Source organism: Ailuropoda melanoleuca, chromosome 18 (genome assembly GCF_002007445.2).
Source record: "Ailuropoda melanoleuca isolate Jingjing chromosome 18, ASM200744v2, whole genome shotgun sequence".
Lineage (NCBI taxonomy): Eukaryota > Metazoa > Chordata > Mammalia > Carnivora > Ursidae > Ailuropoda > Ailuropoda melanoleuca.
In genome coordinates, this window is record NC_048235.1 from 1,351,414 (window position 1) to 1,371,232 (window position 19,819).

Consider the following 19,819-nt stretch of genomic DNA (forward strand, 5'->3'; position numbering starts at 1 on the left):
TAAAGATAGAATTCTTAACTTGAAATCTATTTGTAACCCCTAGGATTTCATGCAAACAGGAAATTCACAAAAATGTATGTTAAATCTTGTATGTATGAACTCTAAGTCCATAACTTGTATTAAATTTTCAATAGAGAATCTGATCCAAATACATATTGAGAGGTATTAATTAAATAACAAACTCCTGAAGGCAGAGACAGTGAGTTATTTTTATACCCTATGCTTACACTATATACATTTACAAAATTTATATTTATTATGTGACAGGTAGAGATTTTTAAAAATGTATATTATGTTTGAGTTACCAAATTAAATTAGATTTTAAATGAAGGTCTGTTATAATTTAAATACCATATTTATTTAAATATGTGGTAGCAACTAATACAGTTTTGAAGTTACCACTGGCATTAATTAATACAACCTATTTCATAAACTTTGGTCTCAATATTTGGAATTGCATAAAGATTACTTAGAACAAGAGAAGAAAAATTACTCAGAACAAAGAAGAGAACATTTTCAAAAATAATTTGAGAAAAATACCGATCTTTGTACTCTTGTGTTAAAGTTTGACTTAACCAATATACATTGTTATGTTTTAAGTCATTTTAAAGACTAAAACTTAAAATAATGAGGATGATAGAGAGTTTGCAGGACTACATAGAATGATTTCAAAACATTGACAAGGTGGGGAACCTGGGTGGCTCAGTGGGTTAGGCGTCAGACTCTTGATTTTGGCTCAGGTCATGCTCTGAGGTCTTGAGACTGAGCCCTGAGTCAGGCTGTGCACTCAGAGCAGAGTCACCTTGAAGATTCTCACCCTCCCCCCTCCCCCCATTCAAATGGGTTTCTCTCTAAAATAAATAAAATAATCTTAAAAAATGTTAAGAAGGTATCAATTAAATGAACTCATAAATAACATTCATTTGTGCCCACCATTCCCATAAGTTATTAAGCAAATAAGAGATAAATGAATAATCTACATTTTTTTGGCTAGTATTAGAGTAGATTTGTTTTTGGTGCATTGATTCCACCATATCACAAGGTGATTTCTTTCTTTTCTTTTTTTCCTGAGCATTTTATTTATTTATTTTTTTTAATTTAAATTCAATTAATTAACATATAATGTATTATTTGTTTCTGGGGTACAGGTCTGTGATTCATCAGTCTTATATGATACCCAGTGCTCATGACATAACATGCCCTCCCCAATGTCCATCACCCAGTGACCCCATCCCCCCACCCTCCTCCCCTCCAAGGTGATTCCTAATATGTTGTTTTTGTTTTAAAATGGACAATTCAAATCGGAGTTAAATTTTGAATTTCAAAATATTATGCAACAGCCATCACCTTTTAAAGCATTGAAGTTTCCTGGTGGTGAGGTAAACCGAAGAACTGGAACAGCAGTCCCCCTTAGCTGGGGTTCTACTTACAACGTTCTCAGTTCCCCTATCAAGTACCATGGTCTGGAAGCAAGTGATCTCCCTCTTACACAGCATTGGAGCCCATCACATCCTAAGTCTACATCACAATACCTCATCAAGCAAGTGCTTTATCAACTTGCAAAAGCACAGGAGGAAGGGGATTACAGGAAAATAAGATATTCTTATTGTCTAAAATATTCAATAAGAAAGACCGCATTCACGTAGCTTTTATTGAGGTATATTATTATAATTATTCTATTTTATTATTAGTTATTGTTATTTTCCTACTGTGCCTATTTTACACATTAAAGTCTATCATAGATCACATAGAGGAACAGACATAGAACATATAGGATTCATTACTACTGAGGTTTCAGGCATCTGCTGGGGGTCTTGGAACACCCCCCATGGATAAGGGGGGGTGATTGTATCAGAACTTTTAAAGATAGCTGACATTTTCTAACTCTGGTTCCACATTGGAATGATCTAGAAAGCTTTAAGGAAAAGAAAAAAAAAGTCATGCTGGTCCTCAGCCTACATCATGAAAATCACAATCTCTGGGTGCTTTCTAAAAGCTTCCAGCTGTCACTATTCCATAGTCAAGGCTGATAATGGCTGAATTAAGGAAAGTGGGATATACTGGTCTCCACAACCATTCCAACCTGTAGATAATAAGAAGTAGGAGAGAACTCTAATGTTGGCTTGGTTAAGGTTTTCAAGTTAAGTTGATTATTTATTGGCCAGTGATATATATTGTAATTTTCCAGGGAAAAAAGTAATAATGAAAAGGATGCTGCTTATGTATACATCTGTAATCGTGTGCTTTTAATGAATTATAAAAAGAAATAATTCCTCTATTCATCTGGGAAGTCTTACCATAAGGGTGACTAAAGTATGTAAGCACAATCAGCTTACCACGAGGAGGAAGATGATTACTCAGCATTCGAAAAAATGCCATTGGTCTATATTTGTCCAACTTCAATTTTAGTTCTTTCTTTTTATCTTTATCTGCTCCCTTAGCTTTACTGAGGTATAATTGACAAATAAAAATTGTATATATTTAAGGTGTACAACTCGATGTTCTGATACATGTGTGCATTGTGAAATAACCACCACAATCAAAACAGTGTGCATAGCCATCACCCAACCAGGTTATAGGTGTCCAGGGTCAGAAGGGGCACATCCAGCACCCAAGGATGTGTGCTTCCCTGCAAGAAGGTCACAGCCTCCACTCTTGCTTCTACGGCCATGAAGGTAACTGAGCACCTGTTCATCCTGCTCATCTATCCTCAGGGTCACCACTCAGGTCTAGCCTCTTATGGGACATTTGTGAAGGATCAGAGCGAGAGAGGTTTAGAGAACTGATATAAGCAACTCAACTTCTTCCCTGTGAAGAGTTATTCTTGATTTTCCCAATGTGTCCTGACTGCCCCATGTAACAACCATCACGTGTAGATGCAGTGATGTGCAATTGGGAGGTGGGGGTGACCCTGAGGCCACACAAACTTGTGAGGGTCCAGGGGGCTCTGTGTCCCAACCATCTTCCTGCATGGGTCACTGAAGAACAGAGCATGCCACTGGTCAAAGCAATCAGATCTGTGCCATATTAGAACACAGCCTTTGTAAGGTTCCCATCTGAGCCCCATGATAGTCCTGCAAGGAAGCTGTGGCTAGCACTGTGGTAGAGATGAATACGCAGACATCTGAAGAAGCTGAGAGAGTTGCCCAAGGTTACAGGGTCTTCAGACTCCATAGGTCAATGTCTTTCCACTGTGCCATGCTACCATTTTCATGAATGCAGAATAGTATATCCCTTTCAGGTGCTTTTGATTTGTTCAGGCATTGAACTATTTGTTCAACAAATGGGAAGTGAATGCTACGTCTGAAGATCACTCTGTTCAGTGCTGGAGACAACAGAGAATGTGCTCTGCTCTTAACACACAAAGCAAAACAAAAACCTTACTATCCTCACGTATAGCTACATTGCAAGCAATTGTGTGATATATATGTTTAAAAAAAAAAGTCAAACTCAGAAACAGAGAAAGGACCATAGAAAGGTGGTTTCCAGGGCTTGAGGGTGGTGGAAGGGTCCGACCTCTCAGTCATAAGATGAGTAAGTTCTGAGGATCTAATGTGCACCATGGCGACTACAGTTGATAACATTTTATTTTACAGCTGAAATTTTTGCTAAGGAGAGTAGAACTTAAGTGTTTTCATCAAAAAAATAGTGAGTATGTGAGGTTATGGATATGTGTTCATTAGCTTGCTGGGGGAGATCCTCTCATACTGTGCAAATAGATCATCATAGAGTACACTCTAAATATTGACAATTTTATTTGTCAACTATACCTCGATAAAGCTCAAAACGAAAGTTGCAAGAAAAGGCTAATTCTTGTGCAGGCGCATATGGATACATGGTTGGTGCTGGCTAGGGAGACTGGGAAGGCTTCTTCAAAGAGGAAGAATGACAAAGACCAGAAAGCCTGCAGCTGGCGGTGAGAATAAAGGGCCAGGGTGGGGAGTGGATGACATGTCCAGGTGCACTGAGTGTGTGGGGTGTCTGGAATGTGGATGAAAAGGTGCGTTCGAAATGGAAGGCTGGAGGTTTGTCTCTGGGAGCTTTGGAGTCTGCTCTGCAGGTCGCACATCACGGGAGCTACAGCGATGTTCACCCAGGGACCTGGCATGACCAGATTTGAACCACAGGCTTAGGAAGTATAAGGGCTTTTATAACATGAGAAGATTCAACTTGGAAGTCTTTTGAGCATTTTGGAAGCAAAACAAAACAAAACAATAAACAAAAACAAAACAAAAACCCATACAGCCAAAGAAAGCTACCACTGGATTAAAATGAAGAGTGGATGACTTAGAAACATATATTAATATAAATATTCTAGAGCCTTGGTATATATTTCTCTAGAAATAAGGATATCCATATTTGTTTTGCTGCATATTTCTGTAGAACTTATGACATGTTTAATAAATAGTCACATATAGCTAGTCGCATAGAGCACTTATTCAGGCATATCTAAAAATATGTTGAGCAGCCAGTATAGCAGGCACAAATCAATCACAGCAGAATCTGCTACTCTGCTACCTCTGGGCAGGTGTGAAGGTCTAGACCTTCAATCTTTAAGGAGTGAGGTAACACTGAGGCATTCTGCAGGAGAGCCCAGTGCAGGTAGGGGGTGGGCATTACGTAGGCTATTCAGATAAATAGGCTGTGGCTATTTATCATATCATACAGATAATTCATAAGTCAATATTGTAACAAAAAACATGAGCAGATAAGCTGAATTGCAGCCCTGGGTATGTGTCTGGTGAAAACTAAGCTCCTATTATTAATTTCTAGGCAATTTTCCATATATCTGTGGGAAAATAGAACTCTATCCTTTGTATGTTACATATCCTTCAGTTAATTCCTTATATATTCTTTGGTTCATGGATTGTACACAAGTCATGGTCAAATTAAACTTCAGGTCTCCCATGGAGGAAAATAGACAGCCTTTCCAATGGTAAAGATCATGGTGGTCAACTGTACAAAGAGGCTGACTGGAAGCCTCTGATCCCTAAGCCCTGAGAGATCATCCCAAGGACTGTTTACCAGATGGGAGGGACCTCTGGAGAAACTTCCTGGGAATCTTTGTGGCAAAGAAAGGACTTTCAGAGGAGTAACTAAATGCAAACTTGAAATGCACTGAAGCGGTTTGCGGGAACCACAGTCTGCGTGTGTACAAAAATAAACTCGCCCACGATGGAACAGTCACAATCTTCAATGGCTTACCACATGCATCCTTTACCTACATGTTGTTTCCACACCCAAATTAAATTCACATCTGGACTCATGTTGAGGGCTGTGTGTAGACTCTGAGATGTTCGCACTATCATTCTGCAAGAGTGGGGAGGCTCTCATCCAACGAGGCAGTCACTGGTGGTGCGGAAGCTAACTGCCCCAACCCTCGATTACTCAAGACATTGATTGAGCAACTGCTTTGCTGTTCAACTTGAGTAACCTGACCCAGATGATTAAGAGAACAAGCAGTGTGGCTTCTAAAGCAGACGGGCTTCCCATGGATCTAATGGAGCTGAGATGGCCCTATAGGCACCCTATGGCTTTGGGTGAGGGGTAGCCAGAGCAGCTCAGGGGAAAGAAACCATACTATAAGGCTCCAATCTCCATGTAAATGCTGACAACTTGGCTTGACAGCCTCCCGATATGGGCAACGTGCGCTGTGCTGTCTTAGCTTCCAAAGCATGTGTTACCTGGAAGAGGCGGATATGTGCATTTAGCAAATAAACACTAAACACAGTCTGCAAATTTGACTGATCAAACTGCCAGCAAGAGAGAGAAAGCATGAAGAATGAGTGCAGTCAGGGGTTTGTTAAACTGAAAGCCAGAACAATTTCTGTCTTAACATCACATAAGCAGAAACTATAGAAAGGCAATTTCCCAAGGGAATAATAACCCTCCTAAGCCTTTATAGTCTTCAAGCATAAGAATTTAACATCTACCTGCTGTTGCCATTTATTAGTCTGTTTTAAATAGCTGTGATATAGTGAGTAATATTGTTGGCATCCAGTTTTCCAGGGTGAAGCACATTTTGAAGTTTAGAAAAAGAAAGGTTTTAGTTTAAGTGGCTTAATGCACGATGACTAAGATTTATCATAGGCTAATATTTCCAACCTAACCTTAAAATAAATCAATACATGAAAAAGCATTGATTTAAATCAAAAGTCTGGAACAAACTCAAAAGTTCATTTACTCCATTAGGGCTGCCTTGAGGTGAGAACTTTATCTATTAATTGAACATTTCTGATGAATAAAATTGCATCCTTTCCTTAAGAAATATGTTCTTTTATTTCAACATTAGTAAAAAATTACCCTCGATGTCTAGTCAAAATAATTACTGCTGAAATTTAAGCCCATTCTCTTCATTCTTTCCTTAGTAGACATCATGCAGCTGTTCAGAATGAATTTTTACCTTCGGGATTTTTAATACACGGAGAGACACACAAAACCATACTTGTTTTATTTACCCTCTTTTACAAGATATGTGGGACATGTCTAAGAAATCGTTGTTAGACAACCAGGCCAACACCATACTGTGCAGTGGGCAAAGATTTTTGGCCAAATGACCGTTTGGACAAATGAGAGTGTTAAAGGCGCCTCTCACCTGAGCCAGTATAAAGCTCTGACTGCAGGTGACCCCTGGGAACGTCACCTCAGCTAATCACTTTAGCTCAGGTGTGCCCTCAACACTGTAGACCAGAAAGCATGATTTTCTAGCACCGTGACATGCTCCATATCTCAGGATGTGGCCAAGTAACCGGGATTAGAGACAAGGATTGAAGAACCACAATGACCATTTATTAATTTACAAGGAATACCGTAACTCATCAAGGGGAGAGAATATTAATGTATAGAATTGTGTTCTCTACAGAAAATCTCAAATGACTTGCTCAAAGTGGAAATCAGATAATGGCACTTTCTCATTGCAGACATTCTGAAGCCTCAACCTTATACGTAAGCCCAGGGCACCCCCACGGATGCGCTCACAAGTCCCTGAAGGACTTTGCCCCAATGTGCCTCTCGTGCTCTATCACACGTCACACCTTCCTGTTCTGCTGCTGCCCCTCCTCTCCCAGAAGACTGGCACTTGCTGCTTTCTCTGTGTGCTTTGCTCATCCTGTTGACCTTCGCAAGCTGTTTGGGGCTCAGTGCAGGTGTTCCTCCCTCAGAAGGGCCTTTCTTGACTGAGAGGCAAATTTCCCACCTGTACTTGCCACTTGCTGTCTTCTCAACATGTTTGATCAATTCTCTCACCTTCTCTAGAACGTCCACTCCATGGGAGAAGAGGCGTTCCGTTTGTCGTCCACTACCGTAACTGGAGGGGCTGCTGGTACACAGTGAGCATACTACGACGGTTGGTTGAATATGCTAATTCATCCTGCCTGTGCGTGTGGCCCCAGGAGGAACCTAGGTTGCTGCCAGACCGGGTTGCTGAGCCTGGGAATCCGTGTCACCGGGTTTTGCATCATTATTTTGTCTAGCACCTGGGTCACTGGACTCTGAAGAAGTTTCCACGACCATCCCCACCAGATACACACATACACAGACTTCTGGGGGACTTTCTTTCAAATTTATTTATTCATTAAATTTGACTGTGGCTAAGCCTTTGACTGAAGGGCATTTGATCCTTTTAGGGACAATTTATATACCTCAGCAAAACTTCCCCCTTTCTTTAAATATGATGACCTAAGAACAATCTTTGTTCCCATGGTTAGTGTCTTAGAACATTCCAGTACATGGCCGTCCTTTCCGAGCTATCCCTGGGCGCTACCTGCAAGTTAACAAAGGGGAATCTACCAGCAGCACTGGCAATAAAACTGTATGCATTGTTCTCCATCTTCTGTCTTCTCAAACACTCCAATGATCTTTATTGTTTACACATGGTACAGTTAAGTTTTTATGAATAGCATAAAATCCTGCCCAGATCCAGCTACCCCTTTCCGGCTTTATTTCTCATTGCTCCATCTGGCTCCCTTCACACTTCAATACTGAACCATTAATATTTGCAGGAGGCTGAACACACCGTGGCTTGGCATGCTGCTCTGGCCCTGCTTACGCTTTTCTCTTAGAACCCTCTCCTTCCTCTTTCCTGGCTACCTGAATGCAGTCCTGGCACCCTCTCCTCTAGGAAACCTCCCATAACTGCCCTCCACTCCCCGCCAACTAAGTTGAGGTGCAGCTTTCTAATTCAAGGGCATTTTGTGCATAACTTCACCCATGTCGTATGGGACTTGTCAGTTTATGTGTCTCCCTGAGCTCTTTACTGGAATCCCAGGCCTGAAACACGACTTGTCATTTTGGGTTGATGTTCCTGGAACAGTGCAGGTCACATAGCAGATATCCAATAAGGGAACTGTATAGAATTGAATTCCAAGTGACTCGAGGTGGCATCCAATGCATGGTTATTGTACTTGGGTCAAGGAAGTAGGTGGTAAACAGGGGTATAAGAAATGAACTAGCTGGGAAATGAAAATCATGCCAAAAATTTCCGGGAAGTCTGTGGAAGTAATACAATCCTGAAAAAGCACTCACTGGGTTTTTCAAGCTAAGCCTGTAAGACGGAGCAGATTAGGACAGGTATTTTCCTCATATCAAGATTATAAACCCAAGTTTATGAGATGCATGGATCCCATTCTGAGCACTGTGCTAGGTGATTCAGAGGTCTTCTCTTTTTAGTCTTTACACCTCCGTGTACAGGCGATGATGGTTCTCCCCATTTTATAGAACAGGAAACAGGCTTTGCTCTAGCAGGGCTCTATGTCTAGCATGACTTCTCCTCAGTTACCCATTCCTTGTTGGACTGAGACCAAGGAATTCTACCTCCAATCCCCATTCTCTCTCAGCCACGCAGGGAAACTCCTGGTGGAAGGGAAGAGGCAGGACTCACACTGTGGACAGCCTGTCCGCATAGTGGTATCCTCAGCTCCCAAGGTGTCTGTGCCACAGGAGCATTATACCTGCCCGGGGGGCCTTTCTGTTAGTCCAGGCCTGCCCTTAGTGATGCTGTGAAACTGTTCCCTTGCTCTATTTGTTTTCATTTTCCTCCCTCTTTTCCTTCTTCCCAGAACTCCCCCCTACCTTCATGTTGCCCTTAGTTGCGCGTGCGTGCGCACACACACACACACACATATTTATTCCTCATGAATATATTTACTCATTCTGCTATCCAAGGCCTCATGCTCCAGATCCATTATTTCTGCCAACACTCTCCCACCATTATGGCACCTGTTCCTCCATGAGTCTGCCAGTTTTCTGCTTGGAATAGATCAACCTGAGAAAACAGATTAAGTTTCCACTAACTTATAACTGTCCTGAAGTGTTGCTCTCTTCATTGGGATTTCTGTTTTACAAAAATAAATCACTGCTCCCCAAAGAAAGATTTTCTGACTGGAAATAGTAGAAGCAGTCACCAAGTCATTTGCAAAAATAGTGTTGGAAAGGACGACGTTGAAAAGAACGAACAGAGAGTTATTTTTATGTCCTGACGCTTCCATTTACAAGCTCTGTGGAGTGGGCTACCTCCCTCACGATTCCCCCTTCCTTTTGTGCGGGATGCAGCTTCTAATTTGGACTTTCATTAGCAACATGACATTGAGTAGGAGTTCTCTAGGTATTTTTGCTTGACCCTATTTGTAAGAAAATTCTGATGAACTTGTCATCTTCTTGGAAAGGGATTGTTTTAACCATTTTTTAAAAGCACTTTTTAAGTTTAAGTATTATATATACGCACACACACAGAGTAAAGTACTCTTTTAGTAATGAACACCCATTAAATATTTAGTTTTTAGATTCCTAAATTTTATATGTATATATATTCTTGAAATATTGCTTATATTATATTTTTTTTAAAGATTTGTTCATTTATTTGAGAGAGAATCTAAAGTCGACTCCATGTTGAGTGCAGAGCCCCAATTGGGCTCAATCTCAGGACCCTGAGATCACAACCTGAGTGGAAACCAAGAGTCGGACACTTAACTGACTGAGCCACCCAGGCAGCCCTATATTATTATATTTATATGGACAGTACAATGTGCATGTTTCCATGTCTGGATCCTTTCACTCAGTGTCATGTCGATGAGATTCACTCTTGTGTGGAGAGTCAGCTCACCTTTTTTCATTTTTCTTTAGTATTCTGTTGTATGAATACATATAATTTCCTAATTTGATCCACTGTTGATGGACATCTTCGTTATTTCCAGCATCTTGATATTGACAGTTATGAATGAGGCATCTACATAGGATCTCCATGTCTTTTGTCTCACAGATGTATGCACTTCTGCTGAGCTCGTATGTGGAGTGTGGACACTGGGTTCTAGAGTATGCCTTGGTTCAGCTTCACGGTAGAACAGTCGTCCAGAGGACAGGGCACCAATTCAGCTTTCTGCCGACAGTGTCTGCCCATTTTGGAGTTTTTAAAATATCTCTTAAAACTTGAAATATGAAGCTGTGTTGGTTAATTTAGGCTGGGCAGACACTAAGCATGAGGAAGGATTACTGACGGGTAACAAATGCTCTCACACTTCAAGGCAGCCTGCAGAGCACTTCTTATACTTTGTTTTGATTTTCTTAGCTATCTACAAGGATTCTGTGAGGTAAATGTTGTTATTCCAGTTTCATAGAGTAAGACAGCAAGGCGCACAAGGCAGAAAGTACTTGACAAAAGAGAGGAGGCCAAGAATCAGCAGCTTGGAACACAGAGACTGGCATCTTTTTTGAAATTTTAAAGGACTAGCATTGGAACACTGCAAGAATCTTTGGTTCTGAGAGAAGTTAACTTACATATTTAGGGAAAGTGGCTGTGTTTCTGATTTGGGCGAAATTTTATTTATTAAAAGCTATTTTCCCGTTAGAGGTTTAGAAGTTTTGAGAATTTTTTTAGAGGTTATAAGATTAGAGGTTGCTAACCTATTTTGATTAAAACTTGATGTGTCCCTACCTACCTAAAAGATCCCCTTAGAAGGTATTCAGGGTCCCTTCATACACATGAGCAAGAGCGCCACCTACAAGGCATCCCACTACTTCTGCCCACCAGTGATGCCTGGGACCTGGCAGAGAGTATGAGCAGCTCATTTGATTTCCTTTTTTTCCCCCAACATATATTAATTGAGTGCCTTCTGGGTTCTAGATTATGGCCTTTACTACTTTACAGAGCTCCCGTTCTAAAGGGAGACACAGACACATGCATCAGTGCTAGGATCCATGTTTATCATCTCTCAGGTAGAGCTTTTGTGATTGTATCTCTGGTGAGCATTGAAGAATGGGCAAACATACGATTCATCCAAATTTGAATTAATCTGAAAAGATGAAGTTCCCAATTTTCCAAGATACGTTTTTAAGAACATGAAAGCCTTCATTTGATATAAATTCTTCACTTTAAGTAAAAAGTAAAATTAGTAGTTGTATAGAGCTATCACCTGAAAAGAAAGCTAATTATCTGTGTCAATCCAAAATTTAAATCCATGGTCAGGTTTTCCCTTGATTTATCAGACAGGTGCTCTCTATATAAACTGGGACTTTATTACAAACACTCAAAATGATATATCAGTTTCAGAAATCAATGGGAATTTCATTTTGTGAGAATTGTATTTTTATAAATAGCTACGTAAACGTATGTACGACTGGAGTTCAACACATGTTGCTACTTAATAGGGAAGAGGCATTTGTGGTTCAATATTAATGTATCTTTAAAAAATCCATCTTGGAGACATAAAAAATGTCTACATGACTGATAGTGCTAACAAGGCACTTATTTAATTATAATTAATGATGGAGGCAACACATAAAGAATGGGCTCAATTTTCAGCTGATTTAAAGAAATAATGTGTCCCACATAAACCTGTCATTACACAAGAACCCAATATATACACAAGATATTGCAAATATATCAAGTGGCTTTTATTGCATTTGCCACTCCTTTGTTCACAATGCTATTTCGAATGGGAATATATTTTAGGAACAGCAACTACAGAGCTGTCTTACTTGTCAATCAAGTGCACTACTACTTTTGGGATAATTTGATGGCATGATTGAAGAGATAAAAGCCAAAGAACAAAGTGTAAAATTCAAAGAATAAAGAACGTAGACATGAAAGTCGAAAACACATTTTATAGTGGTGGTTGTTTATTTGACCAAGAAAAGCACCACGTTAAAAAGAAGATATTCTTTGTTTTTAGAAGTTATAAAATTCTTCTTAGGTGTGGCACTCTTGAATAGAGGAGCAGTTTGTCACCAAGAGCTCCCGCCGGAAGTCTTTATTAGCGGCTTAGAATCACACAGGGTTTTTATACGAATCCCACATAATTTGTACTCATATTTACTCCAAGGAATACTGATGGAATCTTTATATCCTTAATTCTCCTCCACGAACTAATCCAAGATTCAGATTCTTTGACAGAATGCATGCATAGATATTAAAAGAGCATTTGGTAAACACTACGTAAGTTTTCACTACAACTAATGTTGTCTTTCTTGTGGGTTTTCTGGATTGCTCATTTACTATGCTTTTCTTTTTTGCAATTGTGTGGGTAACAACAACCTTGTTTTGTTTTGTTTTCTTATTTTGTTTAGTTGAAACAAAAGTACAGTACGATTGGGGCTCCCTGGATTTCAATCAAGGCAGAGGATAAAGGGAAGACTTAGATGAAAAATCCATTTTGCCTGTGTGTCAGGAAGGTTCCCATTGGTCTGTGGAATGAAAACCATGAAACTCCTCATTGCAAAGTCATGCAGAGATGGTCAGGGGGACAGCTGATGGGGGACTTTGAGAGGGAACCTGTCTCATCCTGAGCTACTGTTCCAACTCCTGCCTTCCAGTGCCCATAGACTTGTAGAATCAGCAGGAAGGACCACCTGTAGCTTCCATTTATTAGTCATATTTCTGCTTTTCAAACTAGAAAAAATAAATGCAATGCCTTCCTGCATGACATTTATTACACTCCTTCTAAGTATGCTCCTGTCCTCTTTTGAAGGTTTCTTGATATCATCCTGGATGGTCTCCATTTGGTCTGTTTTCTTCTCAAAAAGGTGACAACTGGTACTGACCCCACACTTCCATATATGGTATGGTTAGATGTGGTCTTAAGCAGGACTCCTTTGAAATAAAGTCTATGTGCTAATAAGGGTAAAAATATGGCAGCTCCCTGAAATAATTTTGTCTTGGAGTTGAACTTCAAAGTCAGTCTGAAGATGTTTTCTAATATATTACTTGTAAGCCATGTTCATCCCTTCTTATATTTCCACAGCTTTGTATATTTTTGGACTATGTTCAAATTTTCTACTTATCACTCCATAACTCTAAGGAGTGATAAGTAGAAAATTGTGTGTGTGTATATATATATATGTTTGATTAATTATATAATTTTTATATATATATATTAATATATATTATATTTTTTTCCAATGGCTGATATGTTTAAACTATTAGAATTTTCTGCCAACCAGAATGTTACTTATATCTACAATTTGGAGCATCTTCAAATTTGGTGTTTTACTTTTTGCCTCTCTTCCAATCACTGGTACAGACACCAAATTCACTGACCAGGCTGGAGGAATAATACCTAGAACTTTTTTCTGTAGTTCAATGCCAATCTATTCATTAGGATCAGGACATTTGGAGATCAAACCAAAGTTTAGAAATGACTCTATTGATCTATCTTCCTACCTATTGGTCAGTCACTTTGCCTTCCAAATATTAATTTATGATTGTTCTAAGCCAGGGATTGATATATCCGTGGATGCGTGTTGATATAGACAAAACTCAGATGGATTTTCCTATAAGACTGAATGGAGTATTTCACACCTCCACCTACCATGTCCCTCTGTGACCTCACCTCCCACACCCAGTGCATTCTTCCACACTATATATACATATCATATATTATATATGCACCCTGTTATGACTACAGATACAGCATATGGTCTTAAAAGATAAAGGCAAATAGAGGCAGGTCTGAAAAAGTACATCAGTCTTGTCTAGATCCCAGGAAAAGAAACAAATTGGTACGACTCCTGTAAAACTCAGAAGGCAGTGTATTTGCAGTCAAAGAGGATAAAAGAAGGAACTTTCTGAAAGCATCAGGAGATGATGTGAGATGGGCAATGCTCCTGATGATGGATCAAATGCATTATGGTAAAACAAAATTCCCCCAGTATTCTAAGTCAGGCACATTCTGTGAAGGGTCACATGCCCCAGGGACCCCAGGTAGCAAATAAAGTCTGCTCACCTCCATGTGTGCTCTGCACACATCTGTATTTAATTTCCTGCAAATTACTCTTAGTTTCTACTTCTTGTCCAAAAGGATACAGTGAAGGCATTATGGGACTTAAAATGTGTTTTAGATAGGACACATTCAGACCATTTGTTAGAACATTACTCAAATCTCCCAGAGTGGCTAGCATGATTTTGGTTTTCATTCTGATCTCCTTTCATGGGGTTGTTTGCAAACTGTCTTTCTGACCTATAGATTTGGAGCATGGGGGTTATTATAATTTCTTCATTTTGGGGTCCTGGCTTGCATGTGGCAAGTGCTTAGGGAATGTGGTCCGAATTGGACTCTTGATAGTCTCACAGTCATGATTTGGGGCAAGCAGGAGAAGTTTCCTTGGGAGCACATCTTGCTTTCTGACATAGTCCTACTATTGTTATTTGCAAATGCAAAGCGGAATTGTTTTCAATGGATACCCTAATAAATTGAATCCTTTTTATGGTATTGATAAGGATTATTAATTATTAAAAACATATGCTAAGGGCACTTGAGTGGCTCAGTCAGTTAAGCTTCTAACTCTTGATTTTGGCTCGGGTCATGATCTCAGGGTCCTGGGATTTAGCCCAGTGTGGGGCTCTGCTCTCATCGGGGAGTCTGTTTCAGGATTGTCTCTCCCTCTGTCTCTTCCCGTGCTCTCTTTCTCTTTCAAATCAATCAATCAATCAATCAATCAATCTTTAAAAAATCCCAACAAAACATATGGGCAATGATATAATACTATTGAAACACTAGAAATTCAATACAAAGAGGAAGTCTCAAAATCAAAACTCCATGCTAGTGACTACAGACTTTGTTTCACTCGGCTACAAAAAAAAAAAAAATCTCATGTTTTTCTTTTGATGTTCACTTACCTGTAAATAACTAAAGCAGGTTGCTGTATTTAGGTACAGTGAATATATTTTACAACTGAGAGTGATAGCATGATGCACTTATGCATATTCATGCAACCTACATGCTGTACCATTTTTAATGAGTGGATAAAGAAAACAATCAGCCAACTATGGATATTTTCTGGTTAGGTATATATGAATTAAAATTAATGTTAATATGTATTTACTGACTTATCGATTAAAACTCAGTAATAATTCAAGCAAAATCATAAAATACATTACATAACGTCAAAGTAGTAAGGCTTTACTGAGAAGTTGCTAGTATTACCTGTAGAATTTCCAGAGTTAATTGTCCATAAAAGAGCTAGAAGGGCTTTTCAAGCTTATATCTCTTGCTCTATCTCTAGCAAGAGAATCCTAAAATTCGAGGGTGAAGAGACCAAAATACCTTCCGCTATTTGTTTTTATATAAAAAATGCGGATTTCTTACCTTGAAACTGTGCATTAAATCCTTTGCGTCGATGGTTACTGTCAGATGTAAAGTGGAGTCGTAACCAATTCTTGCTACTTATCACAGGAGAAGGAAGGTTCATGCCAGTCAGCCTGGAAAGAGAACGAGAAAAAATCTCCCTTGTAAACCAACAGAGCAAATGTCCTCTAGCAAACCCACTTTTAAAATTGACTACTGATAGTCATTATTTTGAGATCTGAGGACAGAGGTCATTGATTAGCTGCACTGAAACCTCGAAATGACTCGGGCAACTTCACGTGCGCCCACATATCGCGTTGTATTTACCCTTGATGGAATGAAGGCTTTCACCAACACTTGACGTTTTGATTCTTCTTTATTAATGATGGATACATGAGAAGATATTCTTTTGATCACTCATTTCTTTTCATCAGGACCTCAGTCATAATGAATTTTAAAAGGACAAGAAATAGGCAAATGGTAACATTCTGCTTTTCACTCTTTGAACACATCATGATTCTGTTTCACCTAAAGTGCCTTCAAATACACTGTTTATCATGCTGGATAGCATCCCATATTTATAGGGTCCCATCCACAGAATTCACAGCATGGGCCTTTCCTACCCATGGGAAGAAGAGCAGCATGTAGCAGATTGGTGACTAGCACTGTTAAAAAGATTTGAAATGAAATAAAATTATGTTTGGGGAAAGCAGTATATTAAACACAAATCTTTCAAAGTCAGACACAATCCATCTCTGGATAAGCTGTTTATTTAGCTCCCCTTAAACAATAAGCTCCCCTTACCTTAATGTGTGCTTTAGTTTTCAGAAAAAAAAGTGAGTAATTTACTTCCTACTGAAAGCCCGCATTATTAAGAAGTGGGTGATAGGTATTAAGGAGGGCACGTGTTGTGATGAGCACTGGGGTGTTACATGCAACTAATGAATCGTTGAACACTACATCAAAAACTAATGATGTACTATATGTTAGCTAATTGAACATAATAGAAAAAAAAGAAAAACAAGTGAATGTCTTCTCAGGCGGTACCCCCACCCCGCACCACCACCGTTGGTCATACAGCGGCAGGGTCAGTTTTGGCCAGTGGCAGAGGGATGCTTGGATTGGGATGCCTCAGGTAGGGGGCTGTGTGTGGCTCTGCCTTGTAGGAACTGTCTGAACGTACACTTGCCAGTCTGCAAGCTGGACCTGAAAACACCTCCACCAAGGGGTTAAAAGAGATGATGTTGATTCATGTATAAATGCCCCTAATGCACATTTAAATGTCACCTATGATTATTCATTGTCTAATTATTTTGCATCTCAGTTGACAAATCTGTTCTCAAAATGATGCTTATTGGTACAGATGATGAGTAAAGATTTAAGCAATTTGCTTGTAGCTGAAACCAGTGCTGCCCTTTGTGGGCTGCCCTGTGAGCACCAGAGCTCTTGGTCAGGCTGGAAATTGTATTCTGTGCACAGGATTTACCAGGCACAGGTGGGTATATAGAGTGTTTCTCTCCTTACTCCATTACCTGGAGGAAAACCAGCATCAAATCAAATATGTAGGCAAGGTTTCTGATGTCGGGGTGTTCAATTTAAACTCTCAGGTTTAAAAATGTGCAGTATCCATTTAAAGTTAAAAGCCCAACCTTGACTGTAACCAATTGAAACACTGTTTATGTCACTGTTTGAAATAATCTTCCGTGAGAGGAAATACACAACTCAGATCTGCCTATTTGCTTGGATTTATGTAGTTCTGACTGCTGAAGTCAGATACAGCTGCTTCCAGGAAACATTTCATGATTCTGATATTCTGTTCGAAGGCTCCCTCCCCCACCACCTGTTTTCCTTGGGAAGCTGATGCTAGAGATTCTCTTGGAAACAGGTTACCTCTTTGCCTAATACTGACAATGACCAGAAGATAAGTAACTTCTGGATTCAAAACCCAGAATCTATCCAGCTCACCTGCGTATACTTACTGAAAGTTTCATAACTGAATCCCATGTTTATATGTTCTGGCTCTTATTTTTTTTTCTTAATTACTTTCTTTCCCAGTGGTTTTGATCTCAAGAGCTCAGTGAGTTTGCAGTTTAATTGTGTATCAACATTAGCAATGCATGTAAATAATCCTCTCTTCGCCTCCCACATTTTCCACATACCTACACACACACACACACACACACACACACACACACACACACACACACAAAACAGTTTTGTGTTAATCAACACACTTCATCTGTAAAGGGCCAGACAGACATATTTCAGGGCTTACTAGTCCTGCGGTTTCTTCTGCAGCTGTCCAACTCTGCTGTTGGGTGCAAAACAGCCACAGAATGGGGACAGTTGTGTCCCACACTTCGTTTAGAGAGGTTTGCATTTCATGCCATTTTTCTGAGAAACAAAATGTTACTCATTTTTTTGTTGTTTTTTTCCTTCTTCAAGTTTTTATTTTAAATTCCAGTTATCTAACATGAAGAGTAGTATTAGTTTAGGGTGTACAATATAGAGATTCAACACCTCCATGCAACAGCCAGTGCTCATCACGACAGGTGTGCTCCTTCATCCCCATCACCTGTTTACCCCATCCCCCTACCCTCCTCTCCTCTGGTCCCATCCGTTTGTTCTTTGTAGTTAAGAGTCTGTTTTTTTTTGGTTTTCCTGCCCCCTCTCTTTTTTTTCCCCTTTGCTTATTTGTTTTGTTTCTTATATTACACATATGAGTGAAATCACCCCAAAGTTTATAGCAGCATTACTACAATAGCTGAACTATTTGGCTATAGGGAAACACCCCAAGAATCTGTCAGTCAAGTGATTAATAGAGAATATATATATAATATATATATATATATTCCATTATATATATATATATACTATATATATATATATTATATATATAATATACTATTAACACATATAATATATATAATGGAATATTACTCAGCCATAAAAGAGAATGAAATCTTGCTTTTGCAGTGACATGGATGGAGCTAGAGAATATTATGCTAAGTGAAATTAAGTCAGAGAAAGGCAATTTTTACTCTTTTTTGATGTTTTTTCAAACTTGAACAATGTCAAAACCATTTTATTTATAGGTCAGATTTGGCCTGGGGAACGTGGTTTGCTGACACTTGTTTTGGTATATATGAGGCGATTTGTAAAAATACTGAGAGATAGATAATTGGATAATGTACATGAAGATAGTGTACCTAGCTTCAAGAAATTTCTACTTCCTGTACAGATTCATTTTACACAGAATCAAAGGTGAGGACTTTGTAATAATTAAATAATTCATTGCACATGTTTAGAGCCAAGCCATGCAAATGAGTCACACTCCAGAGTGGATTAATATGCATGGATTTCTTAATTTGTCTGTGGAAAATAAACAAATATTCACATCCTCTTTCTTTGGTATGTTGAGTTGGTGGTTGTTCTATATAAGACATATTCTTTGGAATCATGACTTTTTCTGTCCTCTCCTACAGGCCTGAGCTAATCTTAAAGCTGTCGTTTAACATTAAGCTTACATTATAAAGTCAATTGTTCCTTTATTCCACACCAATTTAAAGGAAGTTGACAAATATACAAGCCAGTGGATGTTATAACAAGATTTACCAAGAACTTGGATGATTTAGGTAAGATTTAGAGGTAAATAATTCAACTTAATACCTCGGTGGCATCAGAATGGCATTCAAAGGTGCCCACATCCTAATCCCCAGAGCCTGTGACTACATCACCTTACATGGAAAAGGGGACTTCAAAGATGTGATAAAGTTACAGACCAATGGAGATTATCCTGGATTATGGGGTAACCCAATGTAATCAACAAGATGCTTACAAATGGAAGAAAGGAGACAGAAGAAGAGAGTCGGGGAGGAACCTATCAGGGAGGAACCTATCAGGGAGGTCAGGGGGATGCATGTTAGAACAGAAGCCATGGTCGTTGACCCTAAAGATGAAGAAAGGGTCCACAAGACAAGGACTGTGGGTGGCCCTTACAAAGCTGCAAAACGCAAAAATATGCATCTCCCCTAGAGCCTTGAGGAAGAACACACACCTACTGACACCTTGATTTTGTTCCAGCAAAGCCTGTGTAAGATTTTAACCCATAATACAATAATAAATTTGTATTGGTTTAAGCCATTGGGTTTGTGTCAATTTGTTGTGGCAGCAATGGAAACAAATCTTTATATACATATAATATATATAACATTGCATTCTAGAACAGTCCAGAAAGAGAAGAAATTCAATAGACTGTCATCATT

At 39.2% G+C, this 19,819-nt stretch overlaps 1 protein-coding gene across 1 annotated transcript in view; it reads right to left on the reverse strand.

Moving 5' to 3' along the window:
* The window catches only part of CSMD1 (CUB and Sushi multiple domains 1), a 1,986,149-nt gene that overhangs the window by 726,134 nt on the left and 1,240,196 nt on the right, over window positions 1-19,819 (reverse strand). The window contains exon 8 of the mRNA XM_034647758.1: window positions 15,576-15,688. Coding sequence (XP_034503649.1) covers window positions 15,576-15,688 — 113 coding nt within the window. The remainder of the gene's footprint in view (window positions 1-15,575; window positions 15,689-19,819) is intronic.